This window comes from Peromyscus californicus, unplaced genomic scaffold (assembly GCF_007827085.1).
Source record: "Peromyscus californicus insignis strain IS unplaced genomic scaffold, ASM782708v3 Scaffold_16__1_contigs__length_79575227, whole genome shotgun sequence".
Classification (NCBI taxonomy): Eukaryota; Metazoa; Chordata; class Mammalia; order Rodentia; family Cricetidae; genus Peromyscus; species Peromyscus californicus.
Window position 1 is genome coordinate 513,340 of NW_026294458.1, and position 27,234 is coordinate 540,573.

At 41.5% G+C, this 27,234-nt stretch overlaps 1 protein-coding gene across 2 annotated transcripts in view; it reads left to right on the plus strand.

The window, feature by feature from the left end:
• Clxn (calaxin) overlaps positions 1-26,882 on the plus strand; it is a 44,453-nt gene extending 17,571 nt beyond the window's left edge. The window contains exon 6 of one of the 2 annotated variants that reach the window (XM_052739936.1): positions 24,604-26,882. In XM_052739936.1, coding sequence (XP_052595896.1) covers positions 24,604-24,645 — 42 coding nt within the window. In that variant the 3' untranslated portion in view covers positions 24,646-26,882. Of the gene's footprint in view, positions 1-8,228; positions 10,347-24,603 lie in introns of those variants that run through there. The other variant, XM_052739935.1, reaches the window with a different exon arrangement.
• Positions 26,883-27,234: the final 352 nt, after the last annotated feature.

Consider the following 27,234-nt stretch of genomic DNA (forward strand, 5'->3'; position numbering starts at 1 on the left):
AGTACCCTTTGGGTTACATCCTGCTGGTAATGGTGTTTGATTGTAGAAGGAACAAGTAGGACATTTCTTTACTATTTCTTTGGCTTGTTGCCAGGTTATGGAAAAATCCTTTTTTAAACCTTTACTATTTACATGATGTTTTTTATGAAATTCTGAGGCCTCCAGCACATTTCCTATCAATAATTTATCAATCTCATCATTGCCTTGTGCTAGAGGGCCTGGCAGACCAGTATGGGATCGGATGTGAGTTATATATAAAGGATGACTCCGTTTTCTGATTGTATCTTGTAATTGAATAAATAATGAAGTTAATTCTGAAGCATCGTGGATAAATTCTGCAGTCTCAATATGTAATACTACTCTTTCAGCATACTGAGAGTCAGTTACTATATTGAGAGGTTCTGAAAAATCCATTAATACCAACAGAATAGCATACAATTCTGATTTTTGAACTGAATTATAAGGACTTTGAACCACTTTACTTAAATTTTCTGATTTGTAACCTGCCTTTCCTTGTTTGTTGGCATCTGTATAAAATGTACGAACTCCAGATATGGGTTTTTTCCTCACAATTTGAGGCAAGATCCAATCAGCTCTCTTTATAAGATCAATTCTATTGCTTTTGGGATATTTGCTGTTAATTTCTCCCAAAAAAATTACTACAAGCTTTTTGCCAAGCTTCATTTTCTATCCATAATTTTTCAATGTCCTCCTTAGTTAAAGGTACGACAATTTCTGCTGGGTCTATTCCTGCTAATTGACGAAGTCTCAATTTTCCTTTCCAAATCAAGTCAGAGATTTTTTCCACATAAGTTTTTAATTTTTTATTTGGTTTATTTGGTAAAAATATCCATTCCAATATAATATCTTCCCTTTGCATTAATATTCCTGTTGGGGAATGCCTAGAAGGTAAAATAACCAAAATGCAATCCAGCTTTGGATCAATACGATCTACGTGCCCTTCATGTACTTTCTTTTCTACCAAGGCCAATTCTTTCTCAGCTTCAGGTGATAATTCTCTTGGACTATTTAAGTCCTTATCACCTTCTAAGGTTTTAAACAAATTATTCAGTTCATCATTTTTTACCCCAACAATAGTTCTTAGATGAGAAATGTCTCCAAATAATTTTTGAAAGTCATTAAGAGTCTGTAGTCGATCTCTCCTAATTTGCACCTTTTGAGGTCTAATTTTTTGAAGTTCTATTTTATATCCTAAATAATTAATAGAATCTCCTCTTTGTACCTTTTCTAAAGCAATTTGTAATCCCCAGCAAGGCAAAATTTTCTTTACTTTTTCAAACATTCTTTCTAAAGTATCTGCATTTGAATCAGCTAATAAAATGTCATCCATATAATGATAAATTATAGATTTAGGAAATTTTTTACGTACCACTTCTAATGGCTGTTTTACAAAATATTGGCACAAAGTTGGGCTATTCAACATTCCCTGTGGGAGAACCCTCCATTGAAATCTTTTAACCGGTTGAGAATTATTATAAATAGGCACTGTGAAAGCAAATCTTTCTCTGTCTTTTTCTTGTAAGGGTATTGAAAAGAAACAGTCTTTTAAATCAATAACTATGAGAGGCCAGCCTTTTGGTAACAGAGTAGGTAAAGGAATTCCAGATTGTAAAGAGCCCATTGGCTGAATTACTTTGTTAATTGCTCTAAGGTCTGTTACCATTCTCCATTTACCAGATTTTTTTTTTATAACAAATACAGGAGAATTCCAAGGGCTGGTTGATTCTTCAATATGATGAGCATTTAACTGTTCTTCCACCAGCTCTTGTAAAGCCTGGAGTTTCTCTGTTGTTAAAGGCCATTGCTGAACCCATACAGGCTTGTCTGTTGACCATTTTAAAGGTAGAGCTGTTAATGTTTTTGGAAGATTATCAGTTGTTGTGCCCTGTTCTTGTATGACATGGATGGCTGGTGAGCACTCATTAGAATAATATCTTTTAATATTTCTCTCAGAAACATGTACTAATTTATGATTTGTTTCTGAGATTGGAGGGATATTAATCTGAGTATTCCACTGTTGTAACAAGTCTCGACCCCACAGGTTCATAGCTATGTTAGCCATATATGGTTTTAATTTTCCTTTCTGTCCTTCTGGACCTATACATTCAAGCCATCTTACACTTTGTTTCACTCTAGATAATGTCCCAATTCCTAAGAGTTGAATGTTTACCTCCTGAAGAGGCCAAGTTGGATGCCAAAATTCTGGTGCAATTATGGTAATGTCAGCACCTGTGTCTACCAGACCAGACAACAAAACACCATTTATTTTTATTGTTAGTTTTGGTCTTTGTTCATTAATAGAAGTTTGCCAAAAAATTTTCTTTATGTTTTTTCCTGTATTTCCTATTTTCTCTGTTTCATCATCTCGACTAACATGATTTATTCCAATAGACATTTGGTTATTTAGTTGCTTTGAGTAGGGGTTTCCTCTACAACTGCAGGAAAGGTTTGAACTGGATTTACTGTGGGGGCCTGCCTGAGGCCCCTCTGGGAGTTTCCCGAAGCTCGAGGCAGAGGGTTACCCTGTCTGTCCCTTGTTGATCTACATTCGTTGGTCCAGTGTTTTCCCTTACCACACCTTCTGCATACTCCAGAAGGAAGGGGCATTCTGTTGCCAGTGTTCCTTGAAGAAACATTATTTCTAGGAATGACCTGTTTACAATCCCTTTTCAAATGTCCTTGCTTTCCACATCCAAAACATCTAACATTGCTCAAACCTTTTGAAATTGCTTTTCCTACCCACATATCATCATGGTCATAAGCCTCTACATTAACTGTATCTCTAATCCAATCTTCCAAAGGTGCAGATCTTGCCTTTAACGGCCTAATTATTCTTTTGCACGCTGCATTTGCATTCTCAAAGGCTAAAGATTCAATTATTATCTGACTAGCCTCTGAATTCGGGACCATTTTTTGTACTGCTGAAGTCAATCTTTGTAAGAAGTCTGTGAAAGATTCTTTGGGGCCCTGTATAACCTTTGTAAATGACTCAGTTTTTTTTCCTGGTTCTTCAACTCTGTCCCATGCATTCAAAGCTGCCGTTTTACATAGAAGTAGGGTTTGGACATCATATGAACATTGTGTTTGTACTGAAGCATATTGGCCTTCGCCAATAAGCTGATCCTGGCAGACTTGTATTCCGCTATCCCTCCATTGTCTTTCTATATTTTTAGCCTCATTACTGAACCACATTTTCCACTGGAGATTTTGTCCGGGTTCAAGAACAGCCTGTGCCAATTCCCGCCAGTCCTTTGGTATAATCCTACTACAAGTTGACCAGGTGTTTAACATTTGCTTTACATATGGGGAGTGCATGCCATAAGATGCTATTGCCTCCTTAAATCTTCGTAAGTCTAACATTTCAACTGGAACCCAAGTATTTTGTTCATTCTCTTCATCAGGTAGCTGCTGTACGGCTACTGGATAAATTAAGGGTGATTGTGTGAAAACTGGCTTTCTTTCTGTAACCTTACGATCCAATTTTGAAACAACTTCACTATTTATTTCTTCTGTCTGAATTTGAATTTCTCTATAATTCATTTTTACCGGTTTAACAAGTTTTTCTAAGACTGTTATTCTGGCACTTAAGTTGACGATCTTTTTAAATAGTAAAATGAGGATAAGAAAAGTAATAAACTGAATAATTCGATCAATATTAATCTTTTCATATAGTTGTTCCATTGTCAGAGTGCCTAAAATTTCAAACAAAGCCCAATTTTCTTCCAATGTACACATAAAGCCCATTTTTTTTTTTAATGTAGAAAAAAATTCTCTTTTAAATAGATATGTTAATTGACTTACCAAGTCTGGGTAGAACAGTAGAATCCCAGGGAATTTCACAGCCACCTGGTGTTCGAGGTGTGAATCCAGCAAGAGAGAGAGAGAGAGAGAGAGAGAGAGAGAGAGAGAGAGAGAGAGAAAGTGTAGCCGCTTGAGCCGAGTCAAGCCTTGGCTTTACAGGCAGGGGCCCTGTTCAGCGGGGCAGGTCTGAGTTGTTTGTAGCAGTTCCAGCTGCGGGTCAGTCAGGCCTGGGCCCAAGCTAGGCAGCCGGGCCGCCCAGGCTGGAAACCGGACCTGCCGCCAAGCCAAGCCAATCGGTTTTTAATGAATTCTTGTCACGTTGGGCGCCAAATGTAGATGTATCCAACCTTCCCATCAAACAATAAACACAGAACCAATGCAAAGAAGAAAGCCAAGAGGTCAGAGCCAAGAGCCAAAACCTTACCCTTCCTCCTGCAGTGGTCCTACCTCTCCGAACCAGAGCTACCCCTGTGTTAAAGTCTTTATATAGAGTTCCTGTCCTGCCTTCTCATTGGTTGTAAACCCAACCACATGACCGCCTCCTCACAGCCTGTCTGTATAGGCCTCCAGGTTTTCCATGATTGGTATTAAGATTAAAGGCATGTGTATCCAATAATGGCTGTATCCCTGAACACACAAAGACTTACCCAGCTCTGCCTACTAAGTGCTGGAATTACAAGCGTACGCTACCACTGCCCTGCTTTCCTATGGCTTGCTAATAGCTCTGACCCCCGGGCAACTTTATTTATTAACATACAAATAACATTTTAATACAAATAAAATATCACCATACGCCTCTAAATGCTGGATGGGATAATGCATCCATTATTTCCCTTGATGAAGAAGTCTCTCAACACTTAGCAGGTGATGTATCCCTACCCTTACAGTAGACGGTGGGAGCAGTCAAATGCAATAATATATCCTTCACCTTTGAAGGAATACCTCTGCATGCCCCACACTACTGCGTCACTGAACTTTTCACTGAGGTAGAAGGCCCTTGAGTTTTGGTTAGAGTTATTTCCCATTATCTGATGTGCATATGTGTTTTCAACAAGCCCAAAGTGGTTGCTACTTCCTGTTCACTTGGTCTAGTCTGCATAACATCATTAATATAGTGGACCAATGTGGTATTTTGTGGAAGAGACAAGTGATCAAGATTCTTTGAAACTAAGTTCTGACACAGAGCTAGTGAGTTAATATATCTTTGAAGTAAAACTAAAGGTAATACTACTAGTCTTGCCAACTGAAAGCAAAAGGTTTTTGATTATCTTTATGGACAGTTTACCAAGAAAAAGGCATTTGCTAAATCAGTAGCTACATACCATGTACCAGGAGATGTGTTAATCTGCTCAAGTAAGGACACTACATCTGGCAAAGCAACTGAATCAAGAGTCACTACTTGTTTAAATTTTTGAAAATCAACTGTCATTTTCCATAAACCATCTGTCTTTTGCCATGGCCAGATAGGAGAGTTAAGGGAAGAATTAAACCACTACCCCTGCACCTTTCAAGTCCTTGATGGTGGCACTAATTTATGCAGTTCTTGAGATACAATGCTGTTTTTAGCTCACTGTTGTCCCTGGCAGAGGCAACTCCAATGGCTTCCATTTGGAATTTCCAACCATAATAGCCCTTACTCTACAGGTCAGATAACCAATGTGAGAATTCTACCAACTTCTAAGTATTTCTAACCCAATTATACATTCTGGAACTGGGGAGATAACTACAGGATGAGTTTGGCAATGTACTAGACCTATTGTGAGTTGTACTTCAGCCAAAACTCCGTTAATCATTTAACCTCCTTAATCCCATCATGGATGGCCACAATGCTTCTTGAGGTCTCCCAGAATCACTGTTAATTCTGAACCAGTATCCAATACACCCTGGAAGTCTGACTGTCTCCCTATTCCCAGTGTAAAAAGGTCATAAGTCCCTCTGGGGAAGCATTCAAGAAAGGCTAACAGTAAAACTCTTAGTTATTTTAACAAAGACCTGGCTGTGCCTTCATTCAAGGGTTCTGCATCTGCAAACTGGCTCAAGTCAGATAATTGGCTCACAGGCCTCTTGCTACAATCCAAATGTAGCTTTTCTTTCATTTGTTTGAGAAAATTTCTGCATATACAGATCAAACAAAAATGCAGTGGGCTTCTTATCTATTTTATGACTGAAAACATCATGAACAATTAACCAGTATCAAATGTCCATACAAGTTATTCCACCATAAAAATCAATTTGCCCATGCTACTCACTATAGAACAGGCATTATGGACATTGCTTTGCCTATGCTATCTATTACAATAACTAACATCACCTTGTCTTTGGTGATTCAATACTGCCTACTTTCAAGCTCAGTTAAACCCATTAAATTTAAATTCATCCAACTGCATAGCAATGTCTCTGACCCCAAGGTCTGGCACAAGGAAAAGGTTGAAGACAAAGGTCTTTGAATGTGTTAGTGCCCTTCTCACCATTTTGCATCTTATAGGAAGGACCAGTGAAGGGCCTGTCTTCTGTGCCTTCTCATTATGGAGAATTAGGTTTTACACAGCATACCCACTCTTAGCATTGCAATTTCCCTGAGCCTTTAAATACCTTCATCATCACTAAGCTAAGGGATATCAGACATTTCCAACTCCTTTTCAGGAGGCCATCTTTGACAAATGCTTCGAGCAACTATTCAAGCAGACTTTTGACACTTTTTTTTTTTTAATTCTGTGATCTTCCATATCAAACCTAGAATCTCCACTCGGTGTGCCTATATCAATAAACTCAGCCTGATCTAGTTCTGTGTCCCTCCCACCATTATCCTACATCCTTAAAATCCATTCTCATACGTATTCCCCAGAATTTTACTTAAATAAATTAGCAAACTCACTAAGCTCTTCAGTGGTATAGCACATGCCTCATGGACTGCACTTTCTAGCTCCCATTTAGGAACCTGTTTAGCCTTAAGTCTGGTCATGGGTTGAGAGGCATCTATTGGTGGGACCTGAGAGACATCAGTACTGTCTTGCCTGGCATCTCCTTCTTGGAAATTGAGTGTTGGATTGAAATATAATAAAGGACTAATGTCCTTATGTGGAAAATACAGTACTTCAGGGGGTAAGAGTAGGGATACATCACCTGCTAAATGTTGAGAGACCTCTTCATCAAGGGAAATAAACCTTGGAGAATCTGAGGGGGTCAAAGTTCTCAGCCCCAGAATGATACTCTCACAAATCTGCATCTCAAGTTATAGGATCCTGTTCTTTACCAATTAATGCCCGTACTATAAACCCAAACCCTTCATGGCTAGGACTTGAATTTTCCCTGTGATTCAGCCAAGCCAGTCTTACAATGAGGGCTTTGGCTTGATTTTTCTTCAATTTGAGTTCTGTGGCTGCTGGAGAAAAGTTTCTCTTCCAGGGAACACTTAGAAACCTTTAGACTATTTATGCACATTTAGAGGCAGTCAATTTTATCCCTCAGTTCACTGCTATCCTTCACGATATTTTGAGATGCTAGAAGTTGCTTAATTTATCACACTATTCATTCTTTTCCTTGGTCAATTCATCTATAGATGCTAAGAGCAACCAGTCAGCATCATTATTTTCCTTATTTTTCCACAAATTGTCAGAAGTTTAATAGACAGAATTACTAAATTTTTTGCTTCTCACAATAGATAAATCAGAATAATCAAAAGCATTTATTTCAATGACTTTGTTAAATAGTTTACACTCTAAGTTTTCAGAGCTCTCCAAGCTTCTAGCAAAGGTTTCAGTAACTGTCGTTGTTGGCAAATTGAAAAGCCTATTCCAGGTACTAATATAATTCATACTTACACTTCTGTTGCTCTAGAACCACTCCTGGCACCAAAATTTGTATTAATCAGGGTTCTCAGGAGAAACAGAACTGATTAAATATATATGGTATTTATTAGAGTGGCTTACGGTTTGTAGTCCCACTATCTATTAATGACTATCCTCTAAAAGAAAGTCCAAGAGTCCAATAGTTGTTTATTTCACAAGCCTGGATGACACAGCTGGTCTTCAGTATTGATTGGCATCCCAAAGAAGTAGGCTTGAATCTCAGTAAAGCTATCAACTGGCCAGGGAAAGTGGGAGCAAGAACACAAAGAGCAAAAGCTCCTTTCTTCCATGTCCTTTTATAGGCCACCACCAGAAAGTGTGTCCCAGATTTAAAGTGGGTTGTCCCACCTCAAATAGTCCAATCAAGAAAAATCTTTTACCCAGCAGCTTGGTGTTTAGTTTATATCAGATATAATCAAGGTAATAACCAAGAACAGCTCCCATACCCACCTTCCCTGTGAACATGTCTCTACAGACATTAGAGAGGCACAGAGTGCTTTTTTTTTTGTTCTGTCTCTTTTTTAAGACTATACTAAGTTCAACAATTTTATCTTACAGAGCCAGATGGAATTTGAAGCCCAAGTATTCAAAGACGCAAATGATTTCAATGATATGTGAATTTGTAAATGTACTGTTTTGAGGAAGTACAAGAGAAGCACCTTAAGTTCATCTGTTCTTCTCAGTTCAGGAGATGCTGTGGTGAGATTCAGATCATTTGTATGTATTGTAGTTCAGGCCTTCTTCAGAGATGCTGGGTTTGGCAAGAGACATTGACATTGATAGAGCATTTTACCACATGGACTCTTTTAAGACACATACCTGTCATAAACCTCCAGATTAATCAAAGCAATGAACAAATTATGTGGTCATCTGTAGCTTGAGTTTTCCTGCCTGGCCCACAGTCAGGACAAATCTCTCTCACCTGCCAGTCCCACAGCCACTCAGACCCAACCAAGTAAACACAGAGACTTGTATTGGTTACAAACTGTATGGCCGTGGCAGGCTTCTTGCTAAGTGTTCTTACAGCTTAAATTAATCCATTTCTACAAATCTATGCCTTGCCACATGGCTCATGGCTTACCGGCACCTTCACATGCTGTTGTCTCTCTGACTCAGCCTTCTACTTCCCAGCTTTATTCTCCTCTTTGCCCCACCTACACTTCCTGCCTAGCCAATGGCCAATCAGTGTTTTATTTATTGACTAATTAGCAACACATTTTCCATACAGAACATCCCACAGCACTTCCCTTTTTTTTTTCAAAAAGGAAGGTTTTAACCTTAACAAAGTAAAATTACATATAATTTGGGAATTTGGGCATAGCTTCTCTTACTACTTCCTGCTGGAGGGGGGCGCTGTATCTTATGGGGATACAAAGAAAATTTTAGAATTATAGAATAGTCCATGAGGGTGTATCATCTGAGCCAGTTGCTTCCAAATCATTCTGGATGTTGGATCATCTGGGCCATGGTGTCATCTGGGCCATGGTGTCATCGGAGACCTTTCAGGGGGGTCTTGGCTGGTCAAACCTGATGTATCTTAATCTTGAACAAATCCATAGGGTCTTGCTTTCTGTGGGAACAAAAGCAGAGTCTCCTTTCCAAAGTAACATATCCTTATATTCAAATTTTGAAGTCAAGGTACCTTTAAAATATACATTTTGGCATAACTCAACAGCTTTTACAATCAAATGTTTTTCTGCAGTTACAAGTCCCAAAGACAATACAATGCAGATTCTCTGTGTAATATCCATTTTTACATGGCTTATATTTTATACTACCTTTACTGTCTCTTTAAAGACTTTATTTTTTAAAACTATGTATTTGTTTCTATAACTCTATATATCATCTTTTTTGTCTCTTTCAAGCCTACACATCTTTTACACACATTGTAAACTATTACATCTGAATCTGTCTTATTGTGAATCTATTGCTTTAAACTGCAGCAGCTGTGACTGCTGGCTCCACCCACCTCAGCTTCCCAACGTGGCGTTTTCCACCAGCTCTGGGAGCTATCGTGGGTCTCTATGCTTTTATCCAAGCAGCATATAGCCCAGAAACCTTTGTTTTGTACCTGCAAAGGCTAAATCCACCACGCAGCTTAATGTGCCACTTGCAGAGGACTCATTCCCGCCATACTGCAGGTCAAGCGCACATGCTAGGAACCCACCAGTAGCTCAAACTGGCAGCTGCCGCTCATTTGAGAGAGACGATTAGGAAGCTGTTTTTAGCTCCGTTTTAGAATCTTTTCTCAGGTTTTAGGTGGAAACTCTTGCCACCACGTTGGACGCCAAATGTAGATGTATCCAACCTTCTTATTAAGTAATAAACACAGAACCAATGCAAAGAAGAAAGCCAAGAGGTCAGAGCTAAGAGCTAAAACCTTACCCTTCCTCCTGCGGTGGTCCTACCTCTCCGAACCAGAGCTACCCCTGTGTTAAAGTCTTTATATAGAGTTCCTGTCCTGCCTTCTCATTGGTTGTAAACCCAACCACATGACCGCCTCCTCACAGCCTGTCTGTATAGGCCTCCAGGTTTTCCATGATTGGTATTAAGATTAAAAGCATGTGTATCCAATAATGGCTGTATCCCTGAACACACAGAGACTTACCCAGCTCTGCCTACCAAGTGCTGGAATTACAAGCGTACGCTACCACTGCCCTGCTTTCCTATGGCTTGCTAATAGCTCTGACCCCCGGGCAACTTTATTTATTAACATACAAATAACATTTTAATACAAATAAAATAAATAAAGTTGCCGGCAACTTTATTTATTAACATACAAATAACATTTTAATACAAATAAAATAAATAAAGTTGCCCGGTGGTGCAGAGAGAGGAGGGAGAGGGAGAGAGAGAGAGAGAGAGAGAGAGAGAGAGAGAGAGAGAGAGAAGAAGAAGAAGAAGAAGAAGAAGAAGAAGAAGAAGAAGAAGAGAGAGAAGAGAGGAGAGGAGGGGAGGGGAAGGGAGGGGAGGGGAGGAAGGGAGGGGAGAGGAGGGGAGAGGGAGAGGAGAGGGAGAGGAGAGAAGAGAGAGAGGAGAGGGAGAGGGGAGGGAGAGGAGAGGAGAGGGAGAGGAGAGGGAGAGGAGAGGGAGAGGAGAGGGAGAGGAGAGGGAGGGGAGAGGGAGGGGAGGGGAGGGGAGGGGGAGAGGAGGGGAGAGGAGAGGAGGGCAGAAGAGAGGAGAGGAGGGGAGAAGAGGGGAGGGGAGGGGAGGGGAGGGGAGGGGGGGAGGGGAGGGGAGGGGAGGGGAGGGGAGGAGAGGAGAGGAGAGGAGAGGGAGAGGGGAGGAGAGGGGAGGAGAGGAGAGGAGAGGGGGATAATAAAAGAGCCAGAGATATGAGTGTATTATTTACAGTTTGAAAAGCTGTGATTTGGTGTCATGTTGCCTTCCCAGTTAGTGAGGCAGGTGGTCACTGGAGAGATCTTCCAACCTGTGTTATCACAGTTAACAACCCAGTTACATATGGAGCACATTTCAGGAAACATGCTTATTTCATAGGGAATATGAAAGCTATCACAATTGAGATGCTTTGGCCAGGGTAGTATCACCCTTGGTTGTAATTTATAGCTTTCTCTGTATCTCTTGCCTCCTACCTAGTTTGCCAAGAAAGTAGTATCCCCCTAAGACACACATTCTCTTGTTTACTTTTACTTTCCTCCTGCCTGCTCAATTCCAGACTGGTCCTATTATGTGGCCCTCGACAGGCAGGCTCACTGGAGTGGAGGCTTGTCAGCTTAATAAGTATATGAATGAAATACAATCTGTTTTCCCCTTAAAGTGAGATGCAGTTTCCTCTCTTCTGTCCACAAGTGGAGAGATACTGAAGCATTGCAGCTAGGAATTGCATCACATGGAATCTGGAACAACAAATGGCCCATGAGGCAAAAGGCAGAGAATACAGAAGTCCCCTTGGGAGCTATAACCTTCTGGGAGGAGCTATCTGCTACTTCCACTAGCAGGGAAGTACAGAACAGACCAGGACACACAAACCATTGGGGAAATGTTTCTTGGTGATGCTTCATAAATATGCCAAAGTCAGAAATGAACTAGAAGCAGTCTCTCAGCCCCAACTCATTATCTCATCACACAACTAACAGATCTTAACATTATTGATTGTTTTCAGCCACAGATTGAGGAAACTGGACTTCAGATAATCTAGAAATTTGATATTTGTCCATGACTGGCAATGAATATGCCCAAGATTTAGACTTTGTCTGTCTAGTTCTAACACTAAAGATTTATCTGAAGTAGCATCTGCTCCTTGTAGCCTCATGCCTCCTAGCTGTGATCACTGAATATTCTATATTCCTAAAGAATTTTCAAATATACCCTCAAGGCTGCAGTTTGTGGCTGCACTAAAATATACATGAAATGGGAGTCATTGCCTCTTCTTACCTCAGCACCCCTTAAGATTGCCTATTAGGAACCAGACATGAAGCTGGGCCTGTGCCTTACCAGGCTTCCAGATGAGGTAACTTCCATGCAGTGGTCACCAGGCTGTCACCACCTTGGTGAATTCAAAGCCATGAAAAGAGATGATAGGCTGGGTCATTGTTGGATTATGAAAAGAATAGAGAAGTTAAGTTGTGCTCCTCTATTGAAGGACAGGGAATATGCCTTTATGGCTAATCATTGGTGATAAGAGAGGGATTCTGTCTGGAGAGGAAGATGACAAAAACAAGAGAGAGACTTGTGCACTAACTGACAAACACAAGAAACTATGGTAAGGTGTTTGCTACATGCCAGTAAGAAGCCAAAGATACTACTAATGAATACAGTTTAAAAACCCAAATTTAAACTTTAGTGTATCACTGAGGATGTAGCTCAGTGGTAGAGCACTTCCCTAGCATGCAGGAGGCCTTGGGTTTAATTCTCAGTATAACAAAAACAAAATAGGTCAAGTGATTAAATGTGCTTTTTGCACTGATCCCAGTGTATATTACAGAGAAAGAAATATAGTGTATGATTTGTACAAAAGCATATAAACCTAAAACCCCACATGTACTTGTACACAAGTTAGTGAATCCCAATGATCCAAATCTGGGCTGCAGTCTCTTTGCTGTAGTCTTAATGAGGTAGTATGCATTTGATCAAGTGAAATGCAAGCCACTGTACTCCATGGATTTCTAATTACTTGGTGTTGTATTTTAGTCATTTAAATGTAGAGGAGAGCCCAACAGCCCTGAAACACTGTCTGTTATATACCAGGAAGTGAGCAGACTCCCTATTTCCAGGTTCCTGGAATCATGTCTGAATTTCCACATGATATGTGCTCACTGCAACTGTAGACAATACTAAATGGAAAAAGCATGTGCAAAAAGTTTTCTTCCTGCTTTTAAGGAGTGCAGCGCAGGAAATCATTGTGGTGGTTGTCTTATAAAAGGAGGGGAAAGAAAGAGCAGAAAGGGAGAAGGTGAACAATGACGGGGTAAGGAGTAAGAGAAAAAGATTAGTAAGCAAATGACATGATTTTCTTACATGACTTTTCCTCTAAAGAGCATGGGAGAGAGGAGTAGGAGAGCTAAGGCTGCTGCTTTTCTGTTTCTTCTGTGGGTACATGATTAGAAGATATCAGGTGGCTGGTATGACAGGCTGGCCTCTCAAGACTGTTGAGCAGGGCACAGGAGGTGGTGGAGCAGCAGGATGTAGAGCAGGCTAGGGCCTGTACAAGTCCCAGGTATGTGCTGAGAGGCAGGCACTGGCCCGCAGCAGGTGCAGCACAGCCAGTGCCGAGTGGCCTCAGGAAAGGAAAACTTGCAGGTGCAGTCAGGACATGCCCTAAGCCTCCACAGCCATGCGATTTTTCTGAATAGCTGTCCCATCCTCATTGTCTGTCTTCAAGATTATGGTTTTCAGTGGGAGGAGATGCAAGAGAGGGAGTGGTTTGGTGGAGTCTCCAGTTCTGGCAACTTTGATGACACACAGGTTGCTACAGAAGTTGGAGGTGCCTAAGGCGGTGGAGCAGCCTCAGACTCTTTGACAAGTTGGCCTGGCTTAGACCACAGCAATGGAGATGTCCCGTATTATCCCCCATGCAAAGCACCCTTCTCATTAACCCATGACTGTGAGACACAAGACAAAATGACATCTTCCTCTGACCTGGAGGTCACTGTCTTCCACACCCAAGACTCTGTCTTGTAACCCCATCTCAGAAACCACAATGCTGGGATTTTCCTGTGGCTTCCTAAACTCTGTTTATCCAAGGAAGAACTAGGTCTAGCAGCAGATGGAGAGTGCTGAGCATTTTGTCAATCTACGTCTCAGTCCTTCTCATGACCTACAATCAGAGGTAGTTTTACAAATAAGCAGCCATTTTCTGCAGCTGGAAACAGGAGGGCATATGAAAAGGGGCCTGGGGACTCAGGAGATGAGGGAACTCAAATATAATCATTGTTGTAGCATTGATGTGACCAGCTTAAGGTGGTAGAAAGAACAGAAACTAAGACCTTCTACCTCTGGAGAAGCTGGAGCTGGGGTGGGGGTGCAGAAAAGAAAGTGTTAGATCATAAAGCAGGCTCCAGATCAAAAGTCAGAGAATGCAGTGAGCAAGTGGGTTCTTTCAAAATGATGCCTGAAAGAACAATGCAGATCCTGGAAAACCCCAAAAGACACAGCCTGGAGAGAAGCCAGAGGGAACTGCTGGAGGGACAAGTTGCTGAGGAAGCACTTGCAGGGGGGAAGAGGAAGCTTCATAGATGCTACCTGGTAGAAGAGGTAGTGAATGGAGGCTTGGTGATGAGAAAGGAGAAGCTAAGGCCAATACCCTGTAGTGCAGATGTTCTGGGAAGTGACACTTGACATCTAGGCAACACCAGGGGAGCTTCAGAACATCCATGTCTGTATGAAAGGGCCAGAGTTCCTTCAGTCTCATTCCTTCTTCCCTCGGCTTCCTTTCAGCCCCCTGCATAACTTCCTGGCTGTCTCAGTCTGCTGCAAGAGCACACAGTGAAGCCTACAGAGGCCTGCTATTCTGGAAAGAGTGTAAGAATATGATATGAAATAAACTCCTCACACTAGGAAAAATAAGCAAGAATAATGTCAATTTATGAGCTGACCCCATGATGAAGAGGGAATGAGGGAGGGAGAGAGGGGAAAGGAGATGGGGAGGAGAGAAAGAAAGAGAGAAATAAACAAATTCTACCTCCAGTCACAAGAAACCAAAGATGGATGAACTGTTCTAAACTGCAGGTGAACTACATATAAGACACATTCATTTCCCCTCTAGCTGGAATAGTTTCCTTTGCTGGGAGATTGAAATTTGTACCATGCTTTGAACCCTCATGACTAGATCTGAGCAAGATCTCCTGAGCATCATTCTAGGGGCTGAGTACCCTCTCCCAACCCCACATGACTAACCTCAACCCAGCCTAAGTCCTTGGTGCATGGGCCCAGCAGCCTGGTGAGACCACAACACTATTCAAGTGCCTTGAGCACTTAATGCCTTGCCTTATACATGTAGTTGCAGTGTTTGCTACGAAATTGGGAGTTCTATCAGAATACCAGTCATGGTAGAGAAGTTTTAAGTGATGAGATTAAAAACACTCTGAAAAGGGGGCTGGTACATACAAGATGCTCTGTAAACACTAGCTTCCATGACTATTAAGTGTAGATATTTCTCATGAAAAGATTTGTGTGCTTTGGCACATTTCATTGTTTTGACATATCTTCCTATTCAGTGTCACATTACCAAGAATGGCTATGATTTCAGCAACTAGCTTGGTCATTTCCTAAAACTTTCTGACTACAGAAGGCCACCTGCTGCTAGCTCATCTTCAGCTCCTTAACAGAACTGGAATTCCTCCAGGAATCAGCACTCTCCTTGGGCATGCCTGGAGGGAGCCAAGACAGGTGGAGTTTGGCTTCCCTGAGTAGGTGATTAAGATATTCCTCATTAGATGTTGCACAAATACCTTCCCAAAGTACTCAACTCAGAACATAATGGTCCACTCTCAGAGAATGCTGACTCCACATCAAATCAATATCACTCTCAATCATGTTGTCTTTATTAAATTAATGCCCCAGGCACACACAGGTTGTTGTGAGGAAAAAAAAAAGTCTTTTCTCCTAGTTCCTAGGCACTTAGCTAAAAGACTATGTGAAATTTTGAGCATTTTAAAATCTGCTCTTAATTTAAGCTGTGGCTGCCCCTTCCTTCCCCACTTCTCCTCTGTGTGTTTGTGTCTGTGATGTGTATATGTGTGATGTGTACAGGTACATGCACAGATACATTAAAGTCACTTTTACATTCAGTGAGCCCCTCTCCTCTGAGACATCAGTGTCCTTGGTTCCATTTGTTGCTACAACTGCTTTCATGGCCTGCAGATGAAGACAGTATATTTATCCACATACTCTTTTTTATCATCTTGTTGTTCTTTCCAGATAGCTCATGGAAGAAATAGGTAAGTTGACCCAGTAGCTAGATAATATGAACTAGTTACTGTCTGAAGAACAAGGATGGCAGATAAGCCTCCAGGCTCTGACCACATCCTTCTTTTCTACTCTGGGCAGCACTGAACATGGACACCAACATGGACTTCCTACTTCCATTTATGAGTGCAGCAGGGAACCTGGTGAATACTGACTATGGAGATCCAGGATGGGAAAGTGTGACCTAAGTCTATTAGGCTGTAGCTTCTTCTTTTTCATTTTTTTAAAACTTTTTAAAAATTTATTCTTTGTGTCTTTCACATCATGCCTCCCAATCCTGCAGATACCCCTCTACCCAGCAAATAAAATAAAATAAAGTTTAAGGGGAACATGGAAGAAGAGGAAAATCTCATCATGGAAACTACAGTGTGACACAGTCAGTCACACAGTAAACCCCTTTATCTATACATTTTTTACATGCAGGCGTTCATTGCAAAAAAAATCATTGGTCTGGTTCAAGATCCCTGGTCTCTGCTATACCATTGACACTGAGCCCTCACTAGGATTCTTCCTGTACATCCTGTTGCTGCCATGTGTCATGGAGACCCTGTATCCCTGGGTCTGCAGGACACCCCTCACAGATGGAATGGATGTTGGGGTGGGCCAACACATAAGCCTTGCTTTGGGCCTGGGTAGTTGCAGGTTTAGTCAGACCACCAACTCTCCCCTGTTCTTACCACCAGGATAAGCTCTCCAGCATTGCCCTGGCTAGTTCACCCCTTGCAGTGATGAGCAAGTGGCAGGGCCAGTTCTCCAGCCTTCATATTCTCAGGGTGGGTTATCTCATTCCTACACTTTCAGGGCCAGCTCTACTGTGTTGCCCCAGGGAGGTATAGGGGCCACTCTTCTGAATGCAACGCTGCAGCTGATGAGGGGCAGGAACAGGTCTCCTGCTCTTATGAACTCAGGGCTAGCTCTTTCACTTGCCTCAAGGCATTGATGGGTAGGAGTGGGAAGCATCTCTCCCCTGACCATGCTGCCACATGACAGATGAGTAATGGGGACAGCTCTCCCATGCTCACAATATTAGTGCTGGCTTATCCACACCTCTACCAAAAGAGTTAGTTGTGTTGCCCAGGCAAGGAGCAGGGTTCACTTTCCTGAGTGCTGCAGCTGGTAACAGGGAGGGTCAGCTCACTCACCCACTATAGGTGGTAGGGTCAAGTGGGGGACATCTTTCCCTTCACTTCACCAGGGGGTGTTGTCAGCTAGCTATCTCATTCTCACACCTTCAGAGCTATCTGACCAACACCTCTGCCCACAGGATTGCCTCTATTGTGCTGCCCAGGCAAGGTGCAGGGTCTGCTCTCACAAGTGTTTAAGCTGGTAGCAGGGCAGGGACAGCTCTTCCACTCTTATGACCTCAGACTGTAGCTTCTTAAATTTAGTGTCATATCACATATGGCATCACATAACTGAACTGTGTGTTACTAAATTTTAGCAACAGTTCAAGATCATTAATTTACTTAAACATTCAGTGTATCCAAGTCTTTCAGGAAGGGCTCAGCCTTGTGTCACGCAGCTCCATTGCAAACTTTGTTGCTACCCTCCCTTCCTCAGCATGCTTACTCTGTGTATTCCCTAAAGTTGCACAAGTGCCACTGAACATTTCTTGAACCACTTCATCTCAGTTTAGTGACTGCGAAATGTTAGGGATTACAGTGCTTTTACTATACACCCCAGTGTCTCAGTTCTTACAGAAGAATAGTGGTTTAATTGTGGTAAACAAAGACATTTAATACTTTCCACATCATTCCTTGGTATATAGGATATCTTTGAAATGTATTGTGTTAGAATGTTACATTTAAAATTTTCTACTTGCATTGTTTGAATTTCATAAAAATATTATCAAATTAATTTGGGGTTGGGATTAGGATAGAATTCAACAATTTATGAAATAGTCCTAAATATGCTTTTGCCATCGAATGTATATATGTATGCATGTATGCAAAAAGGCATTCTTGGCATTGGTGATTATAAAAATCAAAATATAGATCAACTCTAAAAACAGTGAAGATATTCAGCCACAATTTAATTCTGTATGTAAAAATGAATAAGCATGTTCATAAGTAGTAAATACACTTTCTTAGATCTTTTATAAAGGGCAAAACTATATATGTGCCAACAAACTATTTTACAATAAATTTCTGATTTACCAGTAAACATTTGATTTTATACCTGTTTTATATACCCATATACCTAGGACCACATACTAAAAATTTCTCAGATGAAAAAGAGTTGTGAATGAGAAAGGAAGCCCTATGCTAGAACACACAAACCCTCTGCAGTCATTAAGTTTGTTTTTGCAAACATTTATGGAAGGAGAACTATTATTGACCACAAGTCTAATCCCTATAGAATAGATAGAAACAAAATTATGCTTTCGTTGATACCATCAACACAGATGAATGTGAGCAGAAGAGAGGGAGGCAAGGATGAGAAAGATAACTGAATCCTGAGAAAAGAGGACAGTGGCAATCTGCCCTTGTCTAGGTATTGCTGGACCCACAGTAAAGCAAACAATGAGCTTTCCTTGAGGAAAACATTACTCTGATGGCAGGAAGGGAACAGCTAAGGACAAACATCAGAAAAATCAAGTCAGACTGCAAGCTTGATGGGGAGCAGACAGGAGCATCTACAACACATCAGTGTCCTGTGTATTCTGTCCATGTGGCACATAACCAAGCTCTATTCTCTAGAAGGGCAGCAAATTGAGCAGCTGCTTTGGGGATTAACTTCATTTTAGTTGCTCCTCAACTAACAAGTGGCTGGCAGAGCTGAGTGAGGAGCAACTAAGCACAGAGCAGACACTAGGAGCTTCAGAGGGGGCTGTCACATTAGGGACCATGAGCATCTCCAGTTTAGACTTCAGTGAAGGCAGAGCACATATGGATCCAGAAAGCTGTCTTCTCTCTGAAGGCAATTCATTACAAATTCATTATAAAGACGTGAGAAGTTCAGATCTGGACCCCCAAATCAAGACTTAAGCTCTGGCAATGACAAACTACAAGAGGAATCACTATATCACAGAGAAGAATGAAACCGAGGATTCATTTAGTTGCACCAAGTTCTTAAAGAAAAGCAGTCATTCTCACAACAAATGGAAGTTTTTTAAAGGCAGACGCTAGTCTAATTTTTTACATACCCAAAGAAACCTTGTATAAAAGGAATTGGCCTTTTTACATATAGAAACAACTAAGTGGACTCTCATCAGGAAGAGCACCTTGGTGGCTGATAGACCTGTAGCAGGAAAGCATTTCTACAACAAGACAGTCTGATATATAGCTACTGGGAAAGATGAGACCACCAGTGGGGTGTGCTCTTGAAGAACACTGAAGAATGTTCCAGTGGTCCTTAACCTGTGGGTCAAGGTTCCTTTGGGGTCTCATATCAGATATCTTGCATATACAATTTTTCATAACAGTAACAAAATTACAATTTTGAAGTAGCAGCAAAATAATTTTATGGTTGGGGGTCATCACAACATGAGGAACTGTCTTAAAGAGTTGCAGCTTTAGGAAGGCTGAAAATTACTGGATTCAGCCCAATGTGTCCATCAGGTGGGCAGAAGTCTTGTACTGACTCTTATTTCCACATGCACTCCTAATTGTGGAAGGCTGCACAGAAACCTTGGGAGCTACAACAGGGAGTGCCCAAGACATGCACTAATCTCTTCAACATGTCATTACATCTGTATGCATTTGCCTGCAGCCTGTAGGCACAGAACAACCCTCTCTGCCTCAGTAATTTGTGGCTTGCTGTGTACCTCAGGCTGTCATTCAATCCACCAAGAAAATTTTCCTCCCCCTGATGTACACTATCTTTTGTTTATTTCTGCTTCTTTTGCTCATCGTACCCTACTCTGCTCCAATTAGATGTCTCCGGCCACTGGTACAGTGTTCTCTGCCCATAGGCTTGTTGGGTGAAAGGGTATTTGAATGTGGGGGAAGAACACAGCTCCACCTCCTCCCTTCACCTGGGGGTGCTTGCTGTCTTCCCTCTTTGCAACACCAAAGTTCCTTGACATGAATGACTAAACCTGAAAGCCAATCACCCATCATCTGTGCAGCAAGTGTGATCTTCTCCAACAGATTTCTGGAGAAACATGAATGCCCCCTATGGAAGGTTCAGGAAGACTTTCAGTTGCTACCACAAAAGTAATCATTATATGCACATTACTGTGTTGGTCAGGAAAGTTAGTGGAACCTGTCGTACCATTTACAGCAAAACTTCCTCATTTCTAAGTACTGACTGACAAATCACAGGAACAAAATTGTTGTATGCCATTGAAAGAAAGCCTCATTAATGATTCAGACAGTGATAGGAAAGTTCTGAGGAACAGGACCGGTATGCCCTCTATCTCCTCTGTTCCTTCGTGTGAGTGGTATAATGGCTACTCATTTCTTAGCATTGCCCTGTCTCTGTGAATAAACTCACCTGTAGATATTAATTGGAGCTTGCAAATGATATAAAAAGTTTCAAGATACAGCTGCAAATACCCTATTTTTTATAGAAAGCTTGCATGTTGGTTTTAATAAGAACAATTGACCTCAGAAGAGCACATCCTTATTCAGTTGGAGGAATGGGCTCATCACTCTTCCAGACCTGTCTGGAAAGTACCAGTAAACAAGTACCGGCCCATAGCAATGAGACTGATTTGCTGAATAAAGCATCATAATCTGGAAAGGACACCGACTGAAGCAAATGGAGCCATGGCAAACCTACCATGCTTGTGACAGTGATAAAGAGGCAAAAAGCTGCTACATTTCTGTTTCTTCTGTGGGTGTATTAGAAGACATCAGGTGACTGGTATGACAGGCTGGCCTCTCAAGACTGTTGAGCAGGGCACAGGAGGTGGAATGGAGCAGCAGGATGTAAAGCAGGCCAGGGCCTGTACAAGTCCCAGGTATGTGCTGAGAGGCAGGCACTGGCCCGCAGCAGGTGCAGCACAGCCAGTGCTGAGCGGCCTCAGGAAAGGAAAACCTGCAGGTGCAGTCAGGACATGCCCTAAGCCTCTACAGTCATGCAATTTTTCTGAATAGCTGTCCTATCTTCATTGTCTGTCTTCAAGATTATGGTTTTCAGTGGGAGGAGATGCAAGAGAGGGAGTGGTTTGGTGGAGTCTCCAGTCTGGCAGCTTTGATGACACACAGGTTGCTACAGAAGTTGGAGGTGCCTGAGGGGGTGGAGCAGCCTGGAGGTCTGAGAGTAAGTATGTGTTAGATAACTGTGCTGAAGGAGGGGTGTTAGTGAATACCCTGGCTAGCCTCCGGGTAGCCCCTTGTCACCAGGGAGAATACTCTTCTCTCTTGACATCACAGACTCTTGCCTTCCAAAGAGGGCTTTTGTCTGAGGCCAGCGTCTAATATGTCTCCCATATGCTTTGTGAGAAAGTGGAAAACAATACTCAAGCAAGCAAAGTATTCAAAAGCAAAGTATTCAAAAGGAAGTGTAAAATTGAGCAACTTTATCAGTGTGGCTTCTTGTACTGAATATTTCAGTACTATTGAAAGGGGACAAGGCATGTGATCTCTTTATACAAGGGAGCCAGGAAGAAGTTCTGTGGTCACTCTGTGCTTTACTTTCTTCTTTTTGCTTCTCATATTTTCCTTCTCTCAGAAAGTAAATCCATGAAAACACAAACATAATCATCTCTATCAGCTGCTGTTTCCCACAACCTGACACCCAGTAGATAGTCTAAATTTGCTGAAGGAGCAGAGCAGGCCTAGATCCCAAGGCATTGTGGGGTAGAAAAGACCACTCTATATCAGATCTCATTTGAGTTCTTATGCTTAGGATATGTTGGTTCTCAAGAAAGCTGATGGGATACCACTTTGAACATAACAGTATAAATCAAGGGGCCAGATTATTTGTTCCTCAAAGCCTGACACATCCTCGAAGGCCTGTGACATATTACATGAAGTCAAGGAAAGGAATTGGCGTTTTTATTCCATCCATAACTACATAGGCTAAAATAGCTTTCTGTTCATTTTGGGCTTCAAACAAAATTAAACATACTTCTGAGAAAACGTAAGAGGTCAATCATGGACTTTCCTGTATCTGCAACTGTGATGTGCTTTCTTCTTTCCAGAAGAAAAGCACAGTCTGAGCACTGTGCATGTGAGTAAGTTGATCCAAGTGAGCTTAGCTTGCTAAAAGGAACACATCCAAACATATTCCAAATGACAGTAAGTTTAGTTTGTTGTAAGCATGTACTAGATGTAATGCCACAAGCTACAACAGTCAACCAAGCAGTAACCATTTGTAAGACTGCTGCATTGTTTTGATGAGAGCTGCACAGAAGCTGGTAATCAAGGGGGGAGGGTGTTAACTGGGGGAATGAACTGATTGTTTCAGTTCTTAGTGCAATAGTGAGGGTTTCAAAACTCCTTGCTGACCACACATTCCCAACTAAAGCGGACATGTGTGTTCAAGTCAGCTCATAACAGGGTAAAATTACATGATGAAAATGAGTCTGGCTGAGAAAGCTTTTCCTTCTTCAGCAGGTCACCACATTTTAGATATGGGCAGTTTGTGCCATCCAGGAAAGGTTGTCAAAGCAGGATGATGCTTCTGAAAGGTGGCTGGTTACCACCACCTATAACATCCTAAGAAATTACTGAGTTTCTAGTTCCTTTAAGTCATTTCATTTATGATACAATCTGAGCTCTACTAAGAAGCCAGAGCACCCCAAGTCCTATGTGCAAGCATCACATCCTCAACAGAAGATTTTGCACTACCTGTCTACACGAGTACAGCTGAGGCCCCAGACACAATCACCTCATGTCTTGTCTAGTGTATAAAAATAACCATTCAAGGGATAGGTCAACAATGAGTGTTCTCAAATAAAATTCATCAACTTTAGAGGTTCTGAAATGCCCCAAAATGCCCCTGAAATTCAGTGACTCTTTCCTTGTGAGGAATAAGCATTCATACAGATAATCTTCTGTGTACTGCTTTAGTGTACAATGTACAACTAGAGTGCCACTCTAGGGGCTGACATTAACTGAAAGCATTCCCTTTGATATCAGTTTTTTAAACCTTGATCATGATTTCCTGGATTCTGTGTCTAAAGTTCAGTGTCCCTTGACATTCCTTCATGTCCAGGATCCCAACATTTCTCCCTCCTATCTTTTTGGCCTTCTCTTCCCTTCTGTTCCTTTGAATAACCTTTCAAGCATCAGACTTGCCTCCAGCCTAGTCTCAGAAACGTCTGCAGTGCTCTGTGTTCCTGCGGTGTTGGCCTGCAGTCTTGTCATCTCATGCTGTACTTAGCTCTCTATAGGCCCTGTCCTGGAAGTATCTTTACGTTCTACAAAAACATAAACTTTGCAGTGCACAGAATAGATATGATTTATATGCCTTCTCCACAGAAATAAGTGTTGTTTATCTGTCACCTCCTTAAGATACTATTAGTAAGCTAGGTAAAGCTGAGGGCTTGTGGGAAGATACAAAGTATCCTGAACCTTGGGAAATGGGAGAACTCTAGAAACATTGTTAAGACTTAAAAAGTTTTCCTACCACTGTTAGCCTATACCAAAGCTTCTCACCAGGACTGCAGGGGACTCAGACTCAGCATAAGATGTTGATACCTGGAGAAGCAGTCAAGGACTGTGCATCTCTAGGCACATTCTAAAAGATAGTTCACATAGGTCCCCTCTCTATAATTTTTAACCCATTTGTCTTTCCTTCATAGACTGACTCCACCCATCGTGAAAGGTGTGCTCCATTTCTCCTATGACACTTCTTCAATACTAGGATTCAATTTGAGAAGAACTATAGGAATTCCCTCTTTCCTACTTTGAATCCTGGATGTTCTGTGTCTTTACCAGCAATGTGGCATAATTCCCCCAAATTTTAAGGAACTAGAAAGATTGTATGAATCAATGCCCCTATGCTTGTGCAGGTGTATGCACTGACTACCTCAGTATGACTAATACCATGCAGCAGGTGCTCCAAGAACATTGTCACATTGATTAGGAAAAAGAATTCATTGTTTACTGTTATAAAGGACATGTATCCTTTAATAATAATAATAATAATAATACATTAATAATGTAATTCTGAAGGCCAGAATTTCTAGTAAGACAAGACAGTTATATTGTAGGGTTATCTTGGTCCATGCAATCTAATTTCCTAAAAAGTAATGGTTACAGAGCTTCATTGTGAGTCCAAAGCTGACAAGGTTAGAATCCCTGTGCCTCGCCCCAGGTAACTGCAGTATTTTTAAGACTTGTGTGGTATTTTAAATCTTTGCAGATCACTTTTATATCCATGACTTCATTTGATCTTTACAGTCAGCCCAGAGGTAGATGGGACAGATGTGGTGACTAACAGATGAGTGGACCTAGGTCCAGAGAGGTATGGACCTCTTAACTCCAGTGTCTACAAAAGAGAAGCAAAGTCTGTGCTTACAGTTTGATAGAAGAATCAGATTTCACACATGACCAAACAAAGGCTTATATATCCTGAGTGCTGACTCACAAGTGGTTGATTCTCTTTCCAGTGCTTGCAGATACCAGACGGAAGACTCTGGAGAGGGGCCTGACCCCAAGTAGCCAGAGCCAGAGACACTGGAGTACAGACCTTCTCAAATACTACAGGTTCTGGAGGGATGAAAGAGCTTTAAGTAAGTGAGCTACAGTAATTACGTTGCTTTAATGGGGCAATACCTGCTTTTGTTGTGCTATGGTGCAAAGACCTAATTATTCAAACACAGCCATTAATTCCCACACAGCAAAGATGACGGCAGATGTTATAAAGATACCATCTCTTGGCCATTTGCCCACCAGGCCCAGCTTCTAAGACTCTTCAAATACAAATTCAGCTCTTCCAGAAATGTCTACCACATTTCCTAGGACACCAGAGCCCAGAAGTGGCCAGCAACATCTGGCAGAAAGGAGAATAGAAGTGGCAGGGAATGTCCTTTCTTCCACAGCCTCCTAGTGAACCGGAGGCAGCTGGGCTAGTTTGAATGGAATGACCTTGACTATCTGGGGCCTACTGTGTCCTGCTCAGTTTTTCACATAGCCAAGCAACTTCCACCAGGGCACAGGAACTCGTTTCACACATCTTTACACAAAGATGAAAACAAAATATTCATATTATCAGAGGACAAAATGTACTCAGAACTCAGAAACCTGTCCAACTTCCTGCTGCCACCACCAGGAGGGGAAAAGAGTGACTGGATGAATTGTAGGTACACTATTGCTTAAACTTGAGCACTCAAAAGCAGGCACCAGCCTGCCTGCATTTTTCCTATCCCAGCCCTTCAGTGAGTAACTGTTAGGAAAACACAAAGGGCTTTTAAAAGTTCAAAGAATTTTTTAAGTGGCTGCATCATTATTACCACCAAATTTCTCAATACTTTGACTTCTATAAACTAAAACAAATAAATAAATTTATGTTGAGAGGAGACCAAGGGGGTTTCTCTGCACCAACCATAACAACAAAATTTCCTAGAAGTGGGGTCCCTCAAAGCTTTCTCATTTTCTCCTGTGTGTGCAAACACACACATATGTATACACACACACATTCACACACATTCACCCACACATATGTACACTCATACTTTCTCTTTCACACACACACACATCTACACATATGCACACTCACACACATACACTTACATACTTATACACTCTCACACACACACTCAGACTTTCTCCCTCTCTCTCTCTCACACACATGTACTCACATACATGTACACTCACACTCATACATTCTCACACACACATACACTCACACTTTCTCTCACACACACATACTCACACTCACACTTTTTATCTCTTATACACACACACACACACACACACACACACACACACACACACACACACTGTCTCTGTAATGTGCATCCTGCCTAGAAGCTGGAGAACTGAAAGAATAGCAGGAAAGTCTCTGGAGATGCTTCTCTTAACAAAGCTTTTGTCCAAAGTCTTGGGTTGGATTTCCAGCTGGCTTCTTCCATATTCACTAATAATAGGAAGAGTGTCTATTTGTCTGAAAAAAATGCAGGCTGAAGTTCTAGCTGTAAAAAGAAAAGCACAAAAAGGCTGCAAATGCCTCTCAGTGGTAAAATACTTTCATAATAAATATTCTGAGTTTGATCACCAGCACTGAAGGAAGGAAGCCTGGAGGGAGGGATTGGAAAACAGATCACTTATAATAATAAGTCATATCTTGTCCTGGAATCAAGAATTTGGCATGGACAATATCATGTTATACTGAGCAGAGAGAGACTTATACACTCCAAATGGAAGGAAGCAGCACAGCCCTCCACATGGCACTGGCAGTTCCTGCTGGTGAGGAATGCCCAGCTCAGTGTTATCATTGTTGGGATATCAAATCAAGACTGCAAGAATGAAAGATGAATGCTTGCTTCTTAGGAGAACTTGAGCTCCAGGAAAACTGCAGCGGTCAAGAGAGCTTTCCAAGTATGTCAGTTCTAAAATAGCGCACAGTAAAATTGACTAATGAATTAAATTTAACTAAAAATAGTCAGAATGGTAGCAATGAAAAATAGCAAGAACTAAGAACAGGAACAATTCCCCATGTCTGACAAAGACCTGAAATAGCACCTAAATTCTTCGTAATTGTTCTTAGAGTTCAGGCCAGGGAGGGGATGAAGCCCTTTACAAATCAAAGGCTGGTTCTATATGCAGGTAACAGGGAGCTCCATAGTTCTCAGGCCTTGAAGCCAGGGAGCCTCTTGGAGCAGGACTGAAAGGATATAGAGCCAGGGTCCTTTCTTCCCAGACTACAGAAAAGGGCTGAGGCAGAGGAACAAAGAATCCAGAGTCTTCAGCTAGAAACATTCCAGCCATGCTTGTCGCCTACAGAAGCACCTCTTGCAAACACACAGTAAAAAAAAAAAAAAAAAAAAAAAAAAAAAAAAAAAAAAAAAAAGCCTCCTCTGTACAAAGGAGAGAGAGCTCTGGAACTGACTCTTGGATCACATCTCTGAATTCCTCACCATAAAGCCATCTCCTCCTTACTGGTCACAATCTGTCCCCCAGTTCAGTCAAATCCCCAATGCTACCCAAATAACTAAGCACCTTAGTTTTCTTAGGTGCTTTTCAAAAACCAAGTTTGCCTTTTCTCTTTCATCATGGAACACAGTAGAGCAAAGCCACAA